The following is a 23,649-nucleotide window of genomic DNA, read 5'->3' as shown; positions in this document are numbered from 1 at the left end:
TGCATTGGACTACCTGAGTCCTTTGTCTCCTGTGCCTCATTATAGATTGTCCATGTTCCTCTCTTACCTTGTTTTATGTTCCTCTTCAGAAAGCTCACCTCCATCTAAAGTCGTAATAACTCACCTGGGTTCTAGACTATTGTTTTTTTCAGCATTCTTCACCTCTACTTGGATGTACCCCTATCATGACTTCAGACTCATCAGGCTTCGTTGACACTCTCATTTGCCCTTTTTCCTAGACACAAAGCTTTGAAGTCATTTAGGCTTGTTTTCCCCTTATCTTTCTTCTTCACTTGACTCATATGTGATTTTGAACTGCTGAAATAGAAACGTAACTGGTTTCTTGTCCCAATGTTTTCTCTGTCAAATACACGACATGTATGATGCTTTGGACACCTGGAAAGTTGAAGGCAGCAAAGGGTTAAAAATGAAAAAAAAAAAAAAAAAAAAGGGAGGGTGAAAGATCCTACTAGCTACAAAACCATGTATCCTTATTTACCCAGATGGTCTGGACTGTAGAAACAACAGTGTCCAACCAGAAGAGTGAAATACCGCACAGAAAGATTATTTAATAGAATCATGGAATGAAGAGATTTTAGAAATCATGTAATTCAAACCCTTCTTTGTAAAGTGCAAAGAGCCAAGGAATGTGGCACAGTCTGGATAATGAAGAGGAAAGTCTTTTGTGAGAGCAGTTTCCATGTGACATATCTTTACCTAAGAATCAAGTGGATGGCTTGAACAAGCATCATGGTTTAGGTCTATAGTCAGGAAAGTCCTAACACTCTTTCAGGGCCACAGGCTATTTATATTCGAAATCCTGGCTAGCCTTTGGGATCAAGGGGCTATAGGTGGAAAAGTGTGAATTTATCACAGGTACTAGCAATACAAAAAAAATACATATATGCAGGGATAAAGTATATGTCATTAGCCATGAGATTATAGTCTTTTTTTTCCTCAGAGATAGATGTTCATGGTATTATTGTTATAGTTGATGATTCAAGATATAATCATCTGTATTTGTGATTAGAATGATGGAAAAAAGGTACAGCTTGAAAGCACATTGAATTAGAATCAGTAATTTGGGTTCGAGCCCCAAATCAATTACTGTTTTGGTAATCGTAAATCCCTTAATCACTTTGAATGCCAGTATCTTAATCCATAAAACAGGAAGACTAGCTGTACTATAAACATCAGAGTGCTGTTATAGTTGTGAGCCCCAGAGCCTGGGACAGTCTTAAGGAATTCTAGGCACATTTAGAAAAGTATGCTCTGGTAGTCCTTAAGTGTGCCTTGATAGTTCCAAGGCCACATCCTTTTATTTCTTTATTTTATTTTATTTTTTCAATATACAAAAATATGTTGCATTTTTATTTTTATTTATTTTTTTACATTTTATTTTTTTTAATTTACATCCAAATTAGTTAGCATATAGTGCAACAATGATTTCAGGAAGAGATTCCTTAGTGCCCCTTACCCATTTAGCCCATCCCCCCTCCCACAACCCCTCCAGTAGCCCTCAGTTTGTTCTCCATATTTATGAGTCTCTTCTGTTTTGTCCCCCTCCTGGTTTTTATATTATTTTTGTTTCGCTTCCCTTACGTTCATCTGTTTTGTCTCTTAAAGTCCTCATATGAGTGAAGTCACAATATTTGTCTTTCTCTGCCTGACTAATTTCACTTAGTGTAATACCCTCCAGTTCCATCCACATAGTTGCAAATGGCAAGATTTCATTCTTTTTGATTGCCAAGTAATACTCCATTATATATATACATATATATACCACATCTTCTTTATTCATTCATCCATTGATGGACATTTGGGCTCTTTCCATAATTTGGCTATTATTGATAGTGCTGCTATGAACATGGGGGTGCATGTGTCCCTTCGAAACAGCACACCTGTATCCCTTGGATACATGCCTAGTAGTGCAATTGCTGGGTTGTAGGATAGTTCTATTTTTAGTTTGTTGAGGAACCTCCATACTGTCTTCCAGAGTGGCTGCACCAGCTTGCATTCCCAGGCCACATCCTTTTAGGTCAGTGAGCTAGATGATGTCAAACAAGATAGGCCCCTGAGACCATGAGTGCCACACAAAGGGTTACAAAGTTTATCCCCAGCTACTCTGGTCTAACATTGCTCCCAAGATAGGGATGTGGGTTCATCGGGATTCTAGCTAAGGCAAAAGCATTTTGGGGGTTAAGGTCCTTCTAACTATATACCAGCCTGACTAATCATCAGATAGGCAATTTGATCCCCAATACATACTTTTCAAGCAAAGTGTCATTGATGAAAGCCAACTCTCTCATAACAAAGTAAAAACCACTTGTTGGAGATTATAGCTAACATTGTTTAAATGCTTGCTCTGTACCAGGCGGTGTGCTAAATGCTTTATATACATGATCTCGTTTAAATGTCAATGCAACCCATCAAAAGTGGATGCTGTTATTATCCCCCATTTTACAGATAAGGCAACTAAAGCTTAGAGCAGTGAATTTTTTTAGCCAAGGTTACACAGTTTGTAAGTGTAGAGCGTGTATTTAAACTCAAGTAGAAGGATTTTGAGCCTGCTTTCTTTATTGTGCCATCTCTCCGACGTAGATCCATCTCCACGGAGGGGCAGGATTTATTCATGAAACTCATCGTTGGACTCTACAAATGGGAGAAATTAAAGGGTATACATGGTATTGGAGGCTTAGAGACGTAATCTTGAAGAATCTGACATCCAACTACTATAACACATGCTATGAATTTCAAAGCTCAGCTAGAGCAAGGGGCTCTTCTTCCAATAGTTTGTTTCATTTATTAAGATGTGTTGAGTCAGGGATTGTTATGAGTACAATATACCGGGTGAAACTTTTCAAATAGAGGACCCTGACTGGCCCTGTTACCATATCAGCATCATCTGGTATTATGCAGACTCAAGGGCCGGTCTCTTATGCCATTCAGGGTTTATGAGATTATTGATCTTATTTTTTTCTGTGGCCTAGGTCACACAGCCCATCAATAGCAAAGTTGAATTTAAACACAGATCTGTTGGACTCCAGAGTGCAAATTTATACAATTTTATACCATTTCCACCCATCTTAGATTACTCTAACATGGTGGCCAAGTATTCCAGTCCTCCTGGGACCATCCTAATTCCCATGTTTTGTTTCATTGTTCCTATAAGCCATTAAAAGATGCCCCCAAGTCCACTATTTTAACATACAAGTTTACTTTGAAATGCCCTGCCCACCCAGTAACAGCATTCAAGTCCTATATGAGATCAGGTGTCCTGATCATATTTTTAATGTGATTACTTTTTAAAAATATTTTTAATAAAATTTTTGTTTATTTATTTTTGAGAGAGAGTGAGAGAGAGAGGGAAACAGAACATGATCAGGAGAGGGTCAGAGAGAGAGGGAGACACAGAATCTGAAGCAGGCTCCAGGCTCTGAGCTGTGGCACAGATGGGGCTCAAACTCACGAACCTTGAGATCATGACCTGAGCCGAAGTCAGATGCTTAACAGACTGAGTGCCCAGGCACCCCCAATATGATTACTTTCTTGACATGAGTCTGTACTTCTCAGGCAGGTCCCATTTTCCAAGACTTATGGACTGCTGACATAGTCTTTAAAAAAAAAACAAACGTTTATTTATTTATTTTGGAAGAGAGAGGGAGAGTGTGAGAGTGAGAAGGGGAGGGGCAGACAGAGAGTGAGAGAGAAAATCCTAAGCAGGCTCTGCTCAATGCAGAGCCCCATGTGGGGCTTGATGGTATGATCAAGACATCATGAACTGAGCTGAAATCAAGAGTTGGATGTTTACCTGACTGAGCTACCCAGTCGTCCCCCATATACTCTTTTAATGTGTTCATGTAAAAGGCCTTCAGGGCAATGGTTCATTTTAGCAGTGACCTTCTATAGACAATAATGCTAAAGACATGTCAAAGGAAGCAGGTGCTACTGTGGCCAAGGGCTGGACTGTGAATCAAGGGACTGGTGTTCTAGGCCTAGCTCCTTCTCTGACCAACTATTTCAACCTGGGCAAGTCATTTGAACCCTTTGGACTGTCAAGTGAGAGTTAGGAAAGTGTTAAGACCTGTTTTTCTCCAACTGTTAAAATGTGGCTAGCAAGCAAGAGGTAAGATTGTCCAAGCCCTGTTTACAGCCTCCAGGATCACTAATCCACAGCATGGACTCCTCTTTCCAGGTCCTTACAAGAGGCAGTGCTAAGTGATATGATGCTAAGTGCTAGAGTACCTGGCCATAGTAACTTCTGAAGTGAATTTTGGTAAGTTTTTATTGCGGCTACATACCTAGAATGTGGCTATCCCAAATGACCTCTGACTACTTGCATAGTCTGTTTAAACACGTGTTTGCTAATATGCAAGGAGAAGGTGCCAAAGTTACCTGTTTGTTAGGTTTTAGACAACAGGGATCATTTAGTGCTGATACTCTTTAAAAACCAGTATCCCAAGAGGGTATGGAAATTGATACTAAATTTTTATGCAAAAGGCAGAAGAATATATGGGAACAGTATATTAAATCTATTCATTGTCTTCTGTCGAGACCTCTTCCCAATACCTCTCTGTAAGCTGAGAAACAGGGCCACTTCCCTCACTACAAAGACTAGATCAAGGGTAGGAAGGAGTGCTGGATCTGATAGATCCAGTGTCTCCTTGTACTTGTTGACTCTAACTATGGGCCGTACAGCTATTAGAAAAACATGACTTCACTGCATACATCCCAGAGGTTGGTTTGGATGTTGATTAATTTGATATCAATGAATAAATATTTGTTGAATGAATGATGAGGGAGTGTAACCTATTCTGTAAATATGAGGCTCCTTGTCCAGGCAGATCTGCTTGCCACATGGATTGGCCTCTACTTTAGCTAACCTACCTCCATGATAAGCAATTCTATTACAAGGAACTATTGCACAAACCAATGTATGGGGAATTAAGTGATTTAGAAGATTTAAGGAGGGACTCTTGGGCGGGTCAGTGAGTTGAGCATCCGACTCTTGATTTCGGCACAGGTCATGATCTCACGGTATTGTGAGTTTGAGCCCCACATTGGGCTCTGCACACTGACCTTGAGGAGCCTGCTTGGGATTCTCTCTCTCCCTCTCGTTCTGCGCATCCCCTGCCTGTGCTCTCTGTCTCTTTCAAAGTGAATAAACTTGAAAAAAAAACCCAAGATTTTAGGACAATGAGTTCACTACAATGTAATCTGATGTAAACTAGCCTTAAATGTTGCAGGTCTAGTGTTCCAATGATGTAATGATACATAACAAACTACCCAAAACTTTTAGTGACTTAAAACAAAAACTATTTTACTATATTTCTCATGACTTTGTGTGTCATTGGTTTCACTTAAATTTGGACAGGGTTTAGCTAGATGATTCTTCTGTCCTATTTTCATTGATAGAAGTTACTTGGTTGTATTTGCTGCAAGTGGACTAGTCTGGAGTGCCCAAGCCAGCTTGGTTCACATGTTTGGTGATGATGTCTGGAAAACTAAGTTCAGCCGAGATTGTTAACTGAAACACCTGTATGTGGCTCTTCCATGTGGCAGTCTAAGGGTGGTTGAACTTATGTGGCAGCCCCCAGAGGTAGTATTCCAAGAGTCCTGGGTAGAAGGTGTGAAGTTCCTTTGACCTGGCCTCGGAAGTCACAGACTGACACTTCTGCCATGTATCTCGGTCAAGCAAGTCACCAGGTCAGCCCAGAATCAAGAAGGGAAAAATCAGACTCCATTTCTCAGTGGCAGGAGAAGCAAAAAATATGTGGTCTTCTTTAATCTGCCATACCTGGTAAAGGAGACTAGGCAGGGAAGGAGGGCTCATAGTGGGAAACGCTCATTGAAGGAGGATGAAGAGAGGTGTTGGTAAATTTCAACAGGCTGGAGACCAGTCGCGAGGTTGCTTTGAGTCAGAGGAGTCAGAAGAAAGAAGGCCCTGAAGTTCTTGTAACCTACTGATTGGCTTCTGTGGCTTTCAGATGGCCCAGAAGGGCTCCTTTGGGATGCCAAGTACTACTGTAGTAGGATATCACATATATCACAATTTGTGCGATATTTTAAAGTTGGCAGTGGTTAGACTGAACAGAAACACAAGTTGTAAATCTAAAGGCAATTATTTAAAATGAGGAAAAATCCACTGAAACCAGTGGTCTTTACAATCTTTTTTTTAAGGTTTGTTTATTTATTTTGAGTGAGAGAGAAAGTGCACATGCACACATGTGGGGGAGGGGCAGAGAGAGAGAGGGAGAGATACAATCCCAAGTAGGCTCCACACTGAGTGTGACTGGGGCTCCACCAGGGGCTCGGTGGATCATGACCTGAGCCAAAGCAAGAGTTGTGCACTTAACAGACTGAGCTACCCAGGGCGCTGGCCTTTACATTCTTATCGGAGGCCTGCCCTTCCCAGTTCAAAGTCCTATCCCTCCAGGTAATTGCTCAAAGTCCCTTCCCCACATAACCCTATAGTTTGTTTCTTAGTGGAATATAGCATTTCTCATAATCTGCCTGGTATTTTTGTGACTTCTGCATGTATCTATCTCCTTCATGAGACCATGAAGCCTTGAGAAGAACTCATGTTTTATACAATTTACATGCTATCATTTGCACTTGATAGATGCTTAACAGATTAAACAATATTTTTAATTGAAGTGTAGTTGACACTTTATTATGTTATATTAGTGAACAGGTGTTTGTTGAATCAAAATGAGGGAGGACAAGAAATGTGCAATAAAACTGACGAGAAGAGATGAGCAATATTCATAGGTGGTAAGGCCCTAAATAAAGGGGCTTCTAGGAGTGCCTGGGTGGCTCAGTCAGTTGAGTGTCAGACTTCTGCTCAGGCTGTGATCCCATGGTTTGTGAATCTGAGCCCCACTCACTGCTGTCAGCACAGAGCCTGCTTCAGATCCTCTGTCCTCCTCTCTCTCTGCTCCTCCCCACCCCCCATCTCTCTCTCTCTCTCTCTCTCTCTCTCTCTCTCAAAAATAAATAAACATTAAAAAAAATAAAGGGACTTCTAAGGGCTGAGAGGATAGTGCTCCTTTACCCCAGAAAGGAATCAGCCTGGACACCACACTCATCACTTAGACATGTAGCTCAGTGCCACTGATGAGCAATTAGTGGTGTAGGCTGGATATAAAGGAAAAACAGAGTGGTATCCTCTAAGAACTAGGAAATGAGGCAAATAAGATCAGTCTATGAAAGTTAACACAGTGGAGAACGCAATGCCTCCTCAGCTCTGGTATAGTTATTTGTTTGGCAACACTCCCTGCTTTAATCAATGATAGTAATCTGAAGAAAGGTTGCTTCTCCTCAAGAGGGTGGCTAATTTAGAAAAGCAGAACTCAAAAGAACAAATATTGGCAAGATGCCTTTAGCATTGTCCACCTGAAAGAAAAGCTAAGCTTGGACTTTGTAAACTTTTTGCCAGTTGAGAGATTTTCTCTGTTGCAACGCAGAGAGAGTTTATCTGGCTCTCTCGAAGTCCAGCTGAAATATCCTTTAGGGATCAGTCAGTGGCTCTCTAACTGAGATGGAATCAAATTGGGCCCAATATATATGAAATATATATATATATGAAATTCAGATGTGGCAAAGGGCATTCCTTATTGAGCTTCACTGGGGTAGGTAGTGACTATCTCTTTGGGGAATCACTCTAGACCAGTGGTTTCCAAAATGTGGTCCTGGGATCAGAGATCAGAATCAATATTACCTGAGCAATACTTGTTAGAAATACAAATTCTGGGGTCCTATCCCAGATCTACTGAATCAGAAATTTTCAAGGTGGGGGGTGGGTAATGGAGGATGGTAAGCAACAATCCTAGTTTTAATCAGGGGTTATTAAACTTCAGCATATGTCAAAATTGCCCAAAGAACCTGTTAAAACACCAGTCGCCAGGCTCGGCCTCCAGCATTTGGAAATGCTGTTAAGGGTGCACTCCTCTTGTTAAGATTAGTGCTTCTCAAAGTTCAATGTGAGTGGGAATAATCTGGGAATCTTGTTAAATTATAGTTTGTGATTCACAGATCAGGGATGTAGGCCAAGAGTCTGCATTTCTAACAAGGTGCTGCTGCTGATGGTGGTCCACAGCCCACTGTTAAATTAGCAAGACCCTGGGGCAGAGGTTCCCAAACTTGTCTGCACATTAGTATCATTGAGGGAGTTTCAAAAACTGCTGATGCCCGGGTCCTACTCTGGAGACTGTGATTTAATTAGTCTAGGGTGTGGCCTGGGATTGGGAATTTTTAAAAGTTCTCCAGTGGTTCCAGTGTTTAGGCTTTGCTGGCCTTGAATTCCTTTGCTGCTGCAACTAATCAGAAAGTAAACTCTAGATCTTTGTAGTAAATTAGGAAGTGGTAGTCCCCAGTTGCTATTCTTCCTGCCTCCCTAGTGTCCTCAGATCTGAGGCTTCAGTGCTCACTGGACTAAGCTGGAAGGGCTTGCATGTGCTGTTCTTTCACTGGTAGGGCAGGCAGACATTTCCTACAGAGAGCTACAGAGGAGGACACCTTGAGGTTGGGACAATTACCTACAGTACCTCCCTTATTCCAAGGGGAAGAGGTCTTGTAGATTTAGGCCTTCAGAAGGAAGTCTTGGGTAGACTCTTCTTCCTTCCATCTTCTAGATACGCCACCACTCCTGTCTCCTTGCACAGCCTCTTTCTCGGGGGTTCCCTAGATCTGTGTTCTTTCACCAAACTCCTCCCCTTCCCCTATAGGCAGACTTCCAATGGGCAGTAATGTGCCTGGGGGGTGGGTTCAGGAATTCATGGAAGCTTTTTTTGCTCTCATAATCATTAGAGTTATCCATAGACATTTAATGAGTAGGATTAACATCTAGCCAAGATTGGTAGACATTCAGCAACTGTGCAGGGCCCTCCCACATAATGAGGAACATGCCTGCATCACTGACAACTTTGAATGACTTGCCAGTCATTTGTGTAGTTGAAAAGCCATTGAAATTAGGACCTGAATTTATTTTAAATATAAATACAGGCATTTCATATTTGGTTTAATATATCCTGAACTTTCCGGAGTGCCACTGCTATAAATATCATGGGATGATCACGCCTTGTTTTGTTCAAAAATTTGCCAGAGATTATTTGTCATTTTGGAAAATCATGCCACATCAGCACCTCTATTCATGGTATTTGAATCACCATCATAACATCCCCATATCATGCTAAAGTTGTGGCTGTTACATTCAAGGTGATTCTATATAGAGCTGCATGCATCTGAGGACTATATTGTGTCTTCTTGAATATTGTGCCCAAACATATTTTTTAAGTTTATTTATTTATTGAGAGAGAAAGAGAGAGAGAGAGAGAGAGAGAGAGAGAGAGAATGTGTGCACATGAGCAGGGGTGGGACAGAGAAAGAGGGAGAGAGAATCCCAAGTAGGCTCCTTGCTGACAGTGCAGAGCCTGCCACAGGGCTCTGTCTCATGAACCATGAGATCATGACCTGAGCCAAAATCAAGAGTCAGATGCTTAACGGACTGAGCCAAGCAGGGCCCTCCCAAACATTTACATACATAAACACGTAGTGTTATATAAAAAATCATCTTCCTTTTACCCTTTTATATCTCTTTAGACATTTTATAAATTTTTAAATTGTTTATGTAGGTATAATACATTATTTATAAATTGTAGTTCAGAGTTATAAAGGGGGCATAAAAACATTTGTTATAAGAAGGGAGTGTTGGGACTGCTAGGGTAGGTAGTAAGGGAAGCATCTAAGGAAAGAAACGAATCTGGATCAATAAATTGAGAAGATAGGATTTGGGGGCACCCAAATCTGAGCTGAAGCTCAGGTGTTTATCTGAGAATGAAGGGTACCTCCCTAAAGAAGGGGATATCTTCCAGAAGACAGATAATCTGTCTTACCCAATGTAAACACATTTCTTCTGTTATTATCTGTTTGGCTCTGCTCTTTATGAAATGGCCCTAGAATTAGCATCCTAGAGGTCACTGTCTTTTTCCTCCCCCTGGCCCCACCTTCTGGGAAGAGTTCTGCTTAGCCTTTCAGGATGGTTCCAAATAGATTCTTTGTAATCCACGGATCTCTCTCAGATGGACATTGGCACGCTCTCAGTTCACTCCGCCTTAATTATTCCATATCTACATCTGGTTACAGGCCATTCATTGCCTTTAGACTTTCCCTCACCTTTTATTTCCATTTTCACCAAGTAACTTGACGATGAATTAAGAGTCCAACTCTCTTTGATACCAAGAGAAAAGGAGTCCAGATAGGCAGAGAACATGCCAAAATCCTTCCCAGGAAACGGAGTTTGAAGATGTAACAGGAGAAAGGAGAGGAAATTTAGCGAAACTGGGATTTGGTCAGGAGAAAAAGAACCAGGAAATGGGGGGGGGGGGTTGGTAAACTCGGGTCCCAGAGGAGGCTGCAGGGTCCTTCACGTGTTCAGATCCCCTACGGGCACCTCACTTCCCAGCGGCGCTGGGCTCGCAGGCCTGCACCAGGGCTGCCACACCCCGCCCGGACGCTTTCCCTCCCCGCTCCCCGCCAGCTCCTCCTCCGGCTTCCACTCCTCCCAACAGTGGAGCCAAGAGCCCAGCTCCCGCTTCCGGCCGCCGAGAACCGAGAGGCCCCGCGTCCGACAGCCAGGGTCTCCGGCCCCACTGGCTCCGGGGGCGGTCCAGGCGCAGGTAGAAGCCGGCCCGGGCCCTGGGACCCGGGGCTGGGCTCGGCAGCCGGAAGCCGGCGGGAAGGTCCCAGCGCCGCCACTTAGGAAGCGCCCGGGAGCGCAGAGGGCCTGCGCCGACGGGTTGCGGGGGGTGGTGGGGGGTGGGGGGGTGGTGGGGGGTGGTGGGGGGTGGAGTCTGCCCGCCGCGCCCTCCCGGAACTCCGGGAGGGATTGTGGGTGTGAAAGGGAAGTGGGAGAGCCGGCTGGGACCGTGAGGAGGAGGGAGGGGCAGGGGATGGAAGGCCCCGGGAAGAGGCCAGGTGAGATGAGTGTTCACTCCTCCGCCCCGAGTGCTCTTCGGAAGGGAGAGTAGCTGCCGCTAGTGAACCGTAGGTGGTGCGAGCACTGCCTCTAATAAGGAGGTGTGCTGGAACAGGAGAGACTGGCAGTCCACTTAAAAGTGGGTATTCATGTGTTAACATGGCAAGGTCTCCAAGACACATTAAGTGTGGAAAATGCTCCTGTTTGTGGACAGGAAGAAGAAGAGGGGCGGGGGGAGGTGGGGTGGAGAAACATGTATTTGTATATGCATAGAAAAGTGTCTGAAACCGTGCAAACTGTTAGCCGTGGTGATCTCTGGAGAACGGAGCTAGAGATGGGATTTTACTTTTCATTGGTAGTCCAGCTGAATTCCCGTCACAAACTCCAGGGTGCAAAAAATATTTAACTCTATTTTTCTTTTAACTTACTTTTTATTGTAAGTTTTTTGTTTGTTTGTTTTCAATCTTGAGTCAGTTCCGAGATTCCCCCACTCCTTTCCCTAGGGGCTTGTATAATGCAAAGACATGACGGAAGTGTACAGGGCACAGAGGCCGACATTCTTTTTTTTTTTAATTTTTTTTCAACGTTTTTTATTTATTTTTGGGACAGAGAGAGACAGAGCATGAACGGGGGAGGGGCAGAGAGAGAGGGAGACACAGAATCGGAAACAGGCTCCAGGCTCCGAGCCATTCAGCCCAGAGCCTGGCGCGGGGCTCGAACTCACGGACCGCGAGATCGTGACCTCAGAGGCCGACATTCTTGATGTGATTTGCTCACACTGGTATCTGGTGAGATATCACTGTCTTTTCTAGTTCTGGTTTGACAATCCCTTCAAGTCTTGGAAGTATTCTGCATTCCTGTCCCTAAGCTCTTGTATATTAAGATCTAAGTGATAGACTTAACAGCATACTTATTCCTAAAGTACTTAAATGTAAATAGGAGATAAGCACTTGTCCAAATAAGTAAGTAAATACACGCGTAATGGTATAAATTCAAGTATTTTCTCAGGCAGAGGTTTTAAAATTGCTGTTAATGGGGATTCTAGGAGATCCATGAATGGGCTCCCTGACAGTTAAGTGCAAAATAGAATATACTCATGTTTTTCTGTGAAAAATCTACATAGCTTTCACTAGATTCTCAAAAGCCTCTGAATCCCACTGACTAGGCATTGTAGAAACAATCGTGAACAAGGCTAAAGGGGTCTCTGTCCTCAGGAACTTATAGTCTAGTAGGGGGGAAGACAAACAGGCAATTACAACATAAGGGTGTGTCTATGATAGAGAAAATTTGCTGTTGTGAGAACATAGAGCTATCGACATCAGACGGCGCTGGCTGTCAGCAAAGGTTCCTTAGAAGAACTATTAGATTGAGGCCTGCAGAGTGACAGGAAAGTAGAATTTGGACTGGTAAAGGAGGGGCTGGGGAAGGGAGTGGTCTTGGCACAAGGAAGAGTGTTTTAGGCGTCTGCCTGTGTAAAGATCCAAGGTCAAGAGATACCTGGGCAATTCATAAGCTTAAAAGAGTTTGTATGGTTGCATCTTAGATGTAAGTAGCAGTAAGAGATGAGGCTGGGAGAGCATCAGAAGCCAGGTTATGTGTACAATGCTGGTTATGCATATGTGAACAAGAAAGAGGAGCTCCTTGACCCTCAGGGAGTTTTATTTTAGTAAGGAGAAACAATGTACAAGTAGGCATGTAAGCAAACAAAATCACTTTTTATTCATGGTAAAATAAACAAGGTGATGTAGTAAATAGTGGCTGGGGTATGTACTGAGGAGCTCCTTTAGACAGATCTACATATTGTGTGCCATGTAGCTAGGAGGGTTTCAGCAAAGGTGGTGGTGGGTAGAATGGAGAGAATTAGATAGATTTGACAGACGCTGAGGAGTTGAATCAATAGGATTTAGTAGCTTACTGGATGATGATAATAACAAATAATAAAAGCTTCCATTTATTGAACACTTACTAATTACCAGGCACTGCTCTAAATGCTTAATATTTTTTATTTATTGCCGTAATAACTCTGTGAGGTAGGCATTTAGCTCAGTTTTTGTAGATGAGGAAACTGAGGCACGGAGAGTTGAAGTAACTAGCCCAAGTAGATTCATGGTTCCATCAGGATTCAAACTCAAGTGTATTTCACTCCATACCCCTGTAAGCAGAGGGGGGAAAAGGAGAGGGATTGGATATGGGGATGAGTGGGAGAAAGGTGATACATTTGGGGTATGGAGTTTTGGGTACCTTTGAGTCATCCAAGTGGAGATGTCCAGCAGGCAAATGGATAAATGGATATGAAACTCAGATGAGATCTAGGTCAAGGAATGAATTTGTGAGTTGCCAGCATGAAAATGTTATATGGAGCCAGAGTAGGTGAGACTTCCCTGGGAAAATATATAGAAGGATTAGAATAGAATTCTAAGGAGCTTCACCATTCAGGAGATGACAGAGAAAGGATCTTCATAAGGAGGAGATCAGAGATGTGAGAAGACAACCAGGACAGTAGCACCAAGGCAGCCAGAGGAAAGTAGAGTTTTAATGACAGAGTAAGCAACAGGGTCATATTCTGCTTGAGAGATGAAGTAAAATAAGGACCAAGATGTGTCTGTTCTTGTAGTAACAAGGATTCCATTGGTTAACCAATAGCATAGCTTTGGAGGAATAGGGGCCACAGAATCCCATTTAGTTGGTTGAACAGTGAGTAGGAGGCAAGGAAGTTGAGGTTGGTGGATATAGACATCTTGATCAAAATGTTTGTTCCTCTAGAGCTAAGAATCTAGAGTTCAGATTATGAGTGTGATCCCTATATTTAGCTGGGATCACACTCAAGCTGTAAGGGGCTCTTTCATGAGAAGACATGTCCTTTTCATCTCCAGACATTTTTTTTTTTTAAACTTCCCTGCTCTTAAGCTACTGCCTTACCTTTTCCCTACTCTTCTCACTTAGAGTACTCCTTGTATTCTCTCTGTATAATAATCTCTGAATGCATCCTTAGAATGAACCCAGTCCTTGCTTGTTCTCTGCCTGCACATCACTGGCATTGCCAGGAGGACTATTGAAAAGACATATTCCCGGTGCAAATGCACTCCAGTGAAGCCAGGAGCTCATCACCTGTCTTTCTTTCCTTCTAGGCATATACTGGTTGGGCTCCAGCTATGGAGAAACTCCATCGACATGTGTCTACCCACCTGGACATTCTGTCCTTGGAGAACCGGTGCCTGGCCACACTCCCTGACCTGCAGCCCATGGAGAAACCACATGGGCATGTGTCTGCCCACCCAGACATCCTCTCCTTAGAAAACCGGTGCCTGGCCACACTTCCTGACCTGAAGACTATGGAGAAACCATGTGGGCATGTGTCTGCCCACACAGACATCCTCTCCTTGGAGAATCAGTGCCTGGCCACACTCCCCATTCTAAAAAGTACTGTGTCTGCCAGCCCCTTGCTCCACTGTCTCCAGAGAGCTGATTTGGTGAAAGCTGATCATAGCCTGAACATCAGCAACTGCCTGCTCTCTGAGCCTCCAACTTGGAGGGCCCAGTGCCTTTCTGAGGGGCTAGGCCATCTGACCTGTCCCGGGGCCTTTAAATCCATCTCTGCCACAGAGAGATCTCCTGAAACAGCTTTGGTAATAGCTCCAGGCACTCATGTTGAATCCACCCATGTCTCTTGGATGCTGTAGTCCCTAGATTTTGATGCCAGTTTCCCTCTGTGCTGCTCTGTGCCTGTGTACCTTCTGCCCTCAGAGCCTCTTCCTGAGGTGACCTTTACCCTTGGACTGTGTTATTCAGCATCATTAGTTTTATTGCATATCTGGTTCAGATATTCTAGACAACAGAGCCAAAACAGGCTCAGTCCTGAGAAAGCCTCTGCTCAGGAGGAGAGGTAGTGATATTGCAGGAACAGTCAATTAAGTGCTTATGAGATTTTACATCAGGCATGAGACACATCTGCTATACCAGGGTCCACTTTCCTGTATGTATATGTGTAAAGGTACACCACTTGTACACATCTATACAAGCACATTTAACATACAGGGCAGAATCGGTAGATAAACACATATTCCTTCTGTTGGACTTGGGATTCAGACTGAGGCAAAGGCTGTACTATCTCTGCCAGTTACAAGCCATACAACCTTGGCCAAGATTTAACTTTTTGAAGCTTTAATTTCTTCCTCTTTAAAATGCGTTCAATGAGGGGTTCCTGGGTGGCTCAGTCAGTTGAGCGTCCAACACTTGATTTTGGCTTGGGTTGTGAGATCAGGGTCGTGGGATAGAGCCCCACTTGAAGATCCACACTGAGCGTGGATCCTGCTTGGGATTCTCTCACTCTCTCCCTCTGTCCTTTTCCCCCATTTGCACACCTCTCTCAAAAAAAATTAATTACTTAATTTATTTAAAAAATATGGTCAATGAAAATCTACTTCATAGGGTCATTTTCAGGATTACTGTTGCCATCTTACATTTATTTGAGGCTTTGCAATTTGCAAAGAGCCGTACATATATTATCCCATTTAATCTAATGGTACCATCAGGTAGGTGGTGGTAGGGAATGAAAAAGCTGAGGCTCTGAGGTCAAGCAGCTCAAGGTTGCTGGGGGATTGATCTGGGACTTGGCCCTTTTTCTTCTGAATGCAAAATACCTTAATAGTACCCTAGGAGGTGTGTTGTGAAGGGCCCCAGGCTCCTAAGCTGTGGCATCAACAAGGAGAAGAAAGCAGGGGGAGATCCCAAAGCATCAGAAGCTTGAGTCAGGAAAGATGGTGTGTGTAAAACAGTGAGGGGTCACTACCTCAGCCAAGACAGATCCGTGCTGGGGAGTAAAGGGAGAGGGGGAGGAGTTTAGATGATAGAAGATACATGTAGACTCTTCCTGTCCCTGGGAGCTGCCTTCAGATCAGTCTTTGAGGGACTGTGGGTGCATGCTGTGATTAACAAGTGCCACTATCCCCAGGATCATTGTTCCTCTTCAGAAGAGAAAATGCCAGAAGAGAAGGAACGGGCAGAGGTTCAAATGCCTTTTTATAATCTAAGCTTGGGAGAGGAGGAGAAAGTGGAGGAGCCGGTCCTGAAGCTCACTGCTGGGGACTCTGGATCTTGTTCTAAACCCACTGACCAGGCCATTAAGGAAAAGAAGGTAACAGTTCCAGAGCTGGGGAGAAGTTGATGATGGTGGAGGGGTGGGTGTGGGGTGGCATGGGAGGGGTGGTGACCAAAGGCTGAGCCAGATCCCCTCCACAGATGGAAGGGGAAAGAGAGGGAGCATTGCCCAGCTCTTATTTCTCACTCCCTAATCCCCTTTTCAAACCTCTCAGTTGGACAAACATCTTCCTGAATGTGGAGTTGTTTCTCTCTGTTCTAGATTTCCTAAGTTGGCCTGTGCGGGTGCTTGAGTTGGTCCTCATTCCCTCTTTTTTCCCTTCTCCCCTCTCTTTCCTGATTCTCAGATGGTTCTCATGAGCTTGCTGTGCTCCACGCTGGCATCAAATGTAAACATAAAAGATGCACATGACCCTACCTCGGTGTCCCTCTTCGAAATCTGTAGTGAACTTGCCCCCTTGGAGCCTGAGTTCATCCTCAAGGTACTGTGCTGTGAGGAAGAGGATGGGAGCGGGAAGCAGGGAGGTGGGAACTGTGGCCGTGGTGTGTGATGGGTCGGTGGCCAGCTTGGTACCGGGGGTGGAAAGGAGGAAGTTCACTTGGGAAGGGAAGACGATCTTTGGGTGAGTCTGCGGGCTAGTCCCTGGGGTTCTCTGAGGAGCAGGGGAGGATGAGATTGGGAAAGAGTATACTAGGGTTCATTTGTTTAGTAAGTACACAGGCTAAGTACACAGTGCTATGCCTTGAGGGTCATTCTAACAGATGTAATTAAACTTGAATCTGGCTCTTGAGCCTATGATATTGTTAGGGAAGCCGAACACTACCAAGTATTATATAAATGCAAAAGGAGTAATAGGTAGTGAATGCTTCAGAAGCAGAGGAGAGGGGGAAAAAGTGTTTTTCTATGAGGCTTTGGAAGACATCAGGTTTAATCAGCAGTTTGAACCCTGGGTAAAATTTCCATAGAACTTGATGGTGGGAAGCCTTCTAAGTGCCTGGTTGACTTGGGAGGTGATCAGTAGACTCCAAAGAAGCCATGCTGCAAAGGTGGATAAGGTCTAGATTATGGAGATGTAGAATGCCAAGCCCGGAGGCTTGGACTTTCTATTTTATAGACCATGTAAAGGGCTCAGGAAAGGTTTTATGAAGGCAGATTAGGGTCACAAGTTAGTTTTGAGCATGACGTTGTGGGACAAGAGGCCAAGATGCCTGCCTTCCCCACCCTGTGCCCTAGGCATGTCTGTACACTAGGCAGCAGCTGAACATCCGGGATGTGGCCAACAAAATGTTAGCCATTGCTGCCTTCTTGCCCGTCTGCCGCCCTCACCTGCGACGATATTTCTGTGCCATTGTCCAGCTGCCTTCTGATTGGATCCAGGTAGCTGAGTTCTACCAGGTATGGCACTCAGTTTCCTGAGCTTTGGCTCTTACTGGTTCCTTCTCCTTTGCTCATTGCATCCCTGTAGAAAATTCTCAGCCAGTTTTACCTTCCCTCAGCTGTCTTCAACCCTACAGCCCAGGCAGGACAGCTTCTCCCTGGACTGGGTTGGGTTGCCCAACAGGGGGAAGATGATTGAGAAGGGCTGGACCGCAGTTTGAGAAAATTGGTCTGATTCTGGACTTCGTGTTTATGACTGGCCTAGTATCATAGAAGTTGTCACTTTAGAGCTGGGGCTCGGAACCACCTCCGTATTATGTGCTCTCACTTAACCCCATGAAGTGGTCTTGCCCTGTTTTAGAGGGTTGGTTTGTGTCTCACTTCTGATGGCCTCTCCTCCCTCTCTGATAGGACCTGGCTAAAGGAGAGGAGGACAAGCTGGTGCCCCTGCCTGCCTGCCTGCGTGCAGCTATGACTGACAAATTTGCCCAGTTTGATGAGTACCAGCTGGCTAAGTACAACCCTTGGAAGCACCGGGCCAAGAGACGCCCCCACCGGCGCCCCCTCCCTCCAGTCAGTCCCTGGTCAACCGGGTCATTCACAGCCCAGGCCCCTTTCTTCTGGAAGGTGGCAGGGGTGGGGGGGGTCGAAGGAACATGCTGACTCTGGGAGGTCCCACACTGAGCATCTGGGATGTTCCTACTACCAGAAATAAAAGGAGTCAGAGAAAGGCAGAGGAGCCGAGCAGAGCTCAGGGGCAGAGAGGGCAGGGCTTACCTCTTTCCAGAGTGGCTTCCTTTTTGGTAGAGGGGCTTTTGGAACTATTGGAATGAACCTCTCTAGGGACAAGCTCCATTTCCTTTTTTGAAATTGCTTCTTCTGGGGCACCTGGTGATTCAGTCAGTTGAGCATCTGACTTGGTTTCGGCTCAAGTCATGATCCTAGGGTCATGGGATCAGGCCCCACATTGGGCTCCACGCTGAGTGTGGAGCCTGCTTAAGATTGTCTCTTTCCCTCTTCCTCCCTCCCTCACTCACCCTCTTTCTCTCAAATTAAAAAAATAAATAAAAATTGGGGCCCCTGGGTGGCTCAGTCAGTTAAGCATCTGACTCTTGATATCGGCTTAGGTCATGATTGCGCACAGTCGTGAGATTGAGCCCCGTGTCATGCTCTGCACTAAGCATGGAGCCTGCTTGGGATTTTCTCTGTCCTTCTCTCTCTGCCCCTCTCCAGCTTGTGCACGCATGCGTGCTCGCTCTCTCTCTCTCTCAAATAAACATTAAAAAATAAATAAATAAATAATAAAATGAAATTGCTTTTCTGTCCCTGCAGAAGACAGGGCGCCCATTTTCTGAGACACAACGTTTGCCAAGGTACCTTAAGCCTCTTAAAGATGAACAGAAGAAGGTGAGTACCTTGTACTGGGGTTCTATATGTGCATGTTCAACTTTTTCTCAACTAATATTTTGAAATGGAATTCCATTTAGTTTAGAAATACTAATGGTGTGGTAGGCACATACCAATTTCCTACCTGGTCACTTCTCGGTCATGGTAATAGGGTCAGATTTTGAGAGCACAGGGAAAGGCTCCTTTTATTTTTCAGTTTGCCCCCCTTGGTATTTACTGACAGGTGGCATGTCCAGCGGGATAAGTGACTTTAAAATGTGTGAAACATCTGCCTTTCATGGGATGTTTGAAAAACAAACCAAACAAAACCTTTTTGCGTTAATGACAAATAAGGCACTGCACTTAGTGGTTAAGATCATAGAATCAGGACTTAGTCCTGGGTTTCAATCCCACCACCACCACCACCACTTGTGGGCTATGTGACATTAGCCAAATGACTTACCCTGTATTCCCTCAGTTTTCTCAGATGTAAAATGGGGATAATAATAGCACCTCATTGGGTGCTTCATTGGGGTTTTGTGAAGATTAAATCAGTTACTGAATTTGAAGTATTTCTGGGATACCTGGGTGGCTCAGTCGGTTGAGCATCCAACTCTTGATTTCTGCTCAGATTGTGATCCCAAGGTCTTGAGATTGAACCCCGCATCACGCTTTGTGCTGAGTGTGGAGCCTGCTTGGGATTCTTTTTCCCTATGCCCTTCTCCCCGGCTTGCAGTCTCTCCCTCTCTAAATAAATAAATAAATACATACATACATACATACATACTAACAGTACATGGCACTGAATAAGTGTTAGCTATCACCAATCATCATTAAAATTGATTGTTAGGAAAATGTATGGTAGTGTTATAAGAGAATACATTTTCAGTTGGTCAACTGATTTTTTCTCTTTACCCTAATACATCCCAAACTTGGCTTTTCTACCACAGATGATTCTGGAAGCCACTTCTTTCAATTTATTCATTCCTCACAGCTTGCATTGTGCTGATACCTCCATTTACCTCCTCCTCCAAGTCTCAGTGATTTAAATAAGAGCTGCTTTTTTCCTTTCCCTCCTTCTAAGAATAAGATGTTCTCTGTTCATTTTATCCCATTCTTGTTTTTCACAAGCCAATTATTTCACGGTAACTACTGATAGCTCAATCTTGTATAAATAAACACAGTGACCCCAAAGAGCTACTATCATGTGTTCTCTGCAGAAACTCTTGTTGCTGGAGATTTTTGCCCCATTCCTACTCTTTACCTAGATCTACTTTGGGGAAAGAAATGACCTCATAGCTATAGGAGGTCTGAGGTTCTGATTTCTGAAGCAAGTGACTATGGTCATAGATTAAATGACCCCTGTGTGACTTGAGGGATATTTCCACAGTTTGAGGAGACCTACAATGCAGTGCCAAAGAAAATTCAGCCGAGATTCACCCTGAAGAAGTTAGTACAGCGACTGCATATCCAGGAGCCTGCTCAGCATGTCCAAGCTCTGCTGGGCTACAGGTGAGAAGACACACCCTGAGCATACCTTCCACCTGGGTAACGCCATGGCTTTTTCAACATCCATGGTTCCAGCGCCTGTAGTTCTGACCCCAGCAACATTAGTTTAGGCAGACATGGCCTGTAAACGTGACTTTGACTGACTGACATTTTCTTTTCTGAGTTATTTTCAGCTGGCCTGGAAATGATAAGCTTTTCTTCCTCTGTTGCAGATACCCATCCACCTTACAAAAGTTTTCTCGAAGTCGCCTCCCTGGGCCATGGGATTCTAGCAGAGCTGGGAAGCGGATGAAGCTCCCTCGGCCGGAGACCTGGGAGCGGGAGCTGAGCTTGCGGGGAAACAAAGCTTCTGTCTGGGAGGAACTCATTGGTAGAGTAACTTTGACCCTATATGCCCTTCCTCTCTTCCCCGTGCATACCTCTACATTTTGGACCCTGACTTAATTTCCATGGCATGGTACAGTTATTCTCTTGCCTGGTGGTTGCATCACTGAAAGTGATCGGATTTATGAGGTTTGCCACTGACCGCACCAAAGTGGACCAGGGGTACCTGCTTTTGGTAGCATTGGCATCATAAGGGAGATCATTCTTCCAGATGTGGCTAGGTGATGCACCAGCCTCTACCGACACATGACAAAAGTGGTACCTTCTCTCTGATTTCACTTGCATCATACTGGGTAAGCCATCCAAACAAGATAGGACTGGCACACGGCATATTGGAATCTCCACAGAAACCCATATTTAGGACATGGACTATTTAGGTCATTTGCCCATACTGATAAAGAAAAAAAAACATTTTCAATTGGGAGGCCCAAGTTACTTTCAGTCTTCTGTTTGTCTCTTTTAGCCTATTTTTAACTATAGAAGACTCTTTCTATGCGATTTTGTCTTTTTTTACTTCCTCTTTCATCTTTGAAAATTTCAAGTCAGTTTCTATCTGTTGAAAAATATCTTGCTGTAGATCTTTTGACTGCTTGAGTTTTGGAGACTTCATATTTTGGAGCTTCAGAAGCCCCATTTGTTTTGACCTGTTTCTCAGTGAACTGCCAAGTACAGATTATACTCACGGCAGCCCAAATTGCTTAGCTGTTTATCTGTCCCTGCTCTCAATGTGGTGGTGTAGCCATCAGAATCACATGGGAATTGAATATACACATGCATACACACATGCCTGATAGCCTCTTCCCCAACATTTGATACTTTGAGTGGAATAGGATGAAGTCTGTCCTGAAGGATGGCATCCAGGATGTGTAGATGATTCTGGTATGTGTCATCTCCACTTCCTCCCTCTGCCCCTGAAAATTAAAACTGTCATTTATCTAGGCTGAGACTAATGCCCATAGTCTAATCTGGTGGTCTCCAGAGTTTTTTGATCTTATATTACACAAAAAGTTTTGGAATATACCAGAATATATGTATATATAATTAAAACAGTCTGATATATGTACGAATAAATTATGTACTTTAGGAAATACATAAAATATAATTATGTAAATACAGATCTGAAAGTCAGTATAAATAAATAAAATACAAAAAATGTAAATAATTATAAGAATAAGAATAAAATATAAGATTAAGTGTAATTACATAGACAGACCCCTCTTTGGAGAACACAGGGTTCATTAATAACGCACTAACAGTTTTTGGAATGCAATCGGTGAATTTCTCAGTGTAAAGGATAAATGTTCAATTTATTTTCTAGTATCATAAATATGATATTTTACTTAATTTCTTATCTGAGTGATCTAGAAAGCCTTTCATACACAGCAATAGTTGAGAACACTTTATGAGTTGATGAAGGATGTAATAGTTTACCAGTTGTCACACATAGTTTACATGGTATATATCAACCTAATTGTTCTATACAGTTTGTGAACCAGAATTATGAACTTGAGAACCCCAGGACTTCGAGAAGGCTGAAAGCTTCTCCCTATAATTCAAAGGAGACTTACTTCACCTTAAAAAAAGGCACCACCACTCTCTTGATGAAAGCTGCTGGAAGAGCCTGGGGTGGGAGCAGGGGCTGACAGGTCATGTCTCTAAAGTGGTCTGAATACACCTCTGGGGGTACCCAGGAAAACTATCACACCTCCTCCTTATGTTTACCCTTATCTAAAAGAAAGAATTTTCCCACTATTTACCATATGAATCAAATCCCTATCATCACTCAGTCCATGTGTTCTATGGTACATGTCCCATATGAGAGTTCAAGTTTATTGAGGAAGAGTAGGGGTTTCACAATGTGCATCCATGAAATCCCCTCACTCTTTTTTGGTTTCTGCATAATGACTTATCAGTATTTATCCTTGAATTGTAAGTGGATTTAGAATTATTATTCAGCCTTAACCAAACTAACCATCTAAAATTGACATAAGCCTTGGGGCATGTGGGTGGCTCGGTCAGTTGAGCATCTGACTTTGGCTCAGGTCATGATCTCATGTGAATTCAGGCCCCATATGAGGGCTCACTGCTGTCACTGCAGAGCTGGCTTCGGTTCCTCTGTCCCCCTCTTTCTCCATCCCTTCCCTACTTGCACTCTATCTCTCTCAAAAATAAGCATCAAAAATAAAATAAAATAGAATAGGCATAAGCCTTAAAAAGATTATTGAGAAACTATGACTTGAAGATGATACTAGTATTACAAAACAAATGGATGATAAGAAAGTGATGGGGCGAAATTCTGCTTCAGTGCAAATCTTTTTCACCTGCATTTAAATGAAAAGCAATGACTATTTAATCATATTTCACAAGAAGTTTGCCAGAGAACTTAGAAATGAGCAGGAAGATTACTTGAAATATGAACTTACATTCACTATAATTGAAGGTGAACCTTACCTTAGGTGTATATTGTGCCTAGAAATATTAACTACTGATTGCAGTACATATGTATTTATTAATAAACAAACTTACACTAGGAAATTTCACATTTCACCATCTATACTGTTTATAAATCATTAACAAATTTATTTTTTTAATGTTTGTTTATTTTTGAGAGAGAGAGCACTTGCACGCGCGTGCGAGTAGGGGAGGGGCAGAGAGAGAGAGGGAGACACAGAGTCCGAAACAGGCTCCAGGATCTGAGCTGTCAGCACAGAGCCCCACTCGGAGTTGAACTCACGAACTGTGAGATCATGACCTGAGCTGAAGATGGATGCTCAACCGACTGAGTTACCCAGGCGCCCTTGGAAATCATTACTCTAGATTAAGAGAATATGTTTTGCCAGTTAAGTCCAATCTTAGGGCTAGAGCCAGCAAAGTAATAATAGACGTTGTTTATTCAAACAGACATTCCATAAACAGTATT

At 43.5% G+C, this 23,649-nt stretch overlaps 1 protein-coding gene across 5 annotated transcripts in view; it reads left to right on the top strand.

Moving 5' to 3' along the window:
* The first annotated feature begins 10,574 nt into the window (after nt 1-10,574).
* Nucleotides 10,575-23,649, top strand: part of TEP1 (telomerase associated protein 1) — a 39,787-nt gene continuing 26,712 nt past the window's right edge. For 2 of the 5 annotated variants that reach the window (XM_007091374.2, XM_042989313.1), the window contains exons 1-9: nt 10,916-10,974; nt 14,104-14,601; nt 15,927-16,109; nt 16,420-16,554; nt 17,307-17,468; nt 17,862-18,023; nt 18,783-18,857; nt 20,227-20,348; nt 20,558-20,715. In XM_007091374.2, the coding sequence (XP_007091436.2) occupies nt 14,128-14,601; nt 15,927-16,109; nt 16,420-16,554; nt 17,307-17,468; nt 17,862-18,023; nt 18,783-18,857; nt 20,227-20,348; nt 20,558-20,715 (1,471 nt within the window). In that variant the 5' untranslated portion in view covers nt 10,916-10,974; nt 14,104-14,127. Of the gene's footprint in view, nt 10,677-10,915; nt 10,975-11,725; nt 11,764-14,103; nt 14,602-15,926; nt 16,110-16,419; nt 16,555-17,306; nt 17,469-17,861; nt 18,024-18,782; nt 18,858-20,226; nt 20,349-20,557; nt 20,716-23,649 lie in introns of those variants that run through there. The other 3 variants (XM_042989309.1, XM_042989310.1, XM_042989312.1) reach the window with 3 other exon arrangements.

This window comes from Panthera tigris, chromosome B3 (assembly GCF_018350195.1).
Source record: "Panthera tigris isolate Pti1 chromosome B3, P.tigris_Pti1_mat1.1, whole genome shotgun sequence".
Taxonomy (NCBI): domain Eukaryota; kingdom Metazoa; phylum Chordata; class Mammalia; order Carnivora; family Felidae; genus Panthera; species Panthera tigris.
The sequence above is the reverse complement of the archived record's forward strand: the minus strand, read 5'-3'. Positions and strand labels throughout refer to the sequence as shown.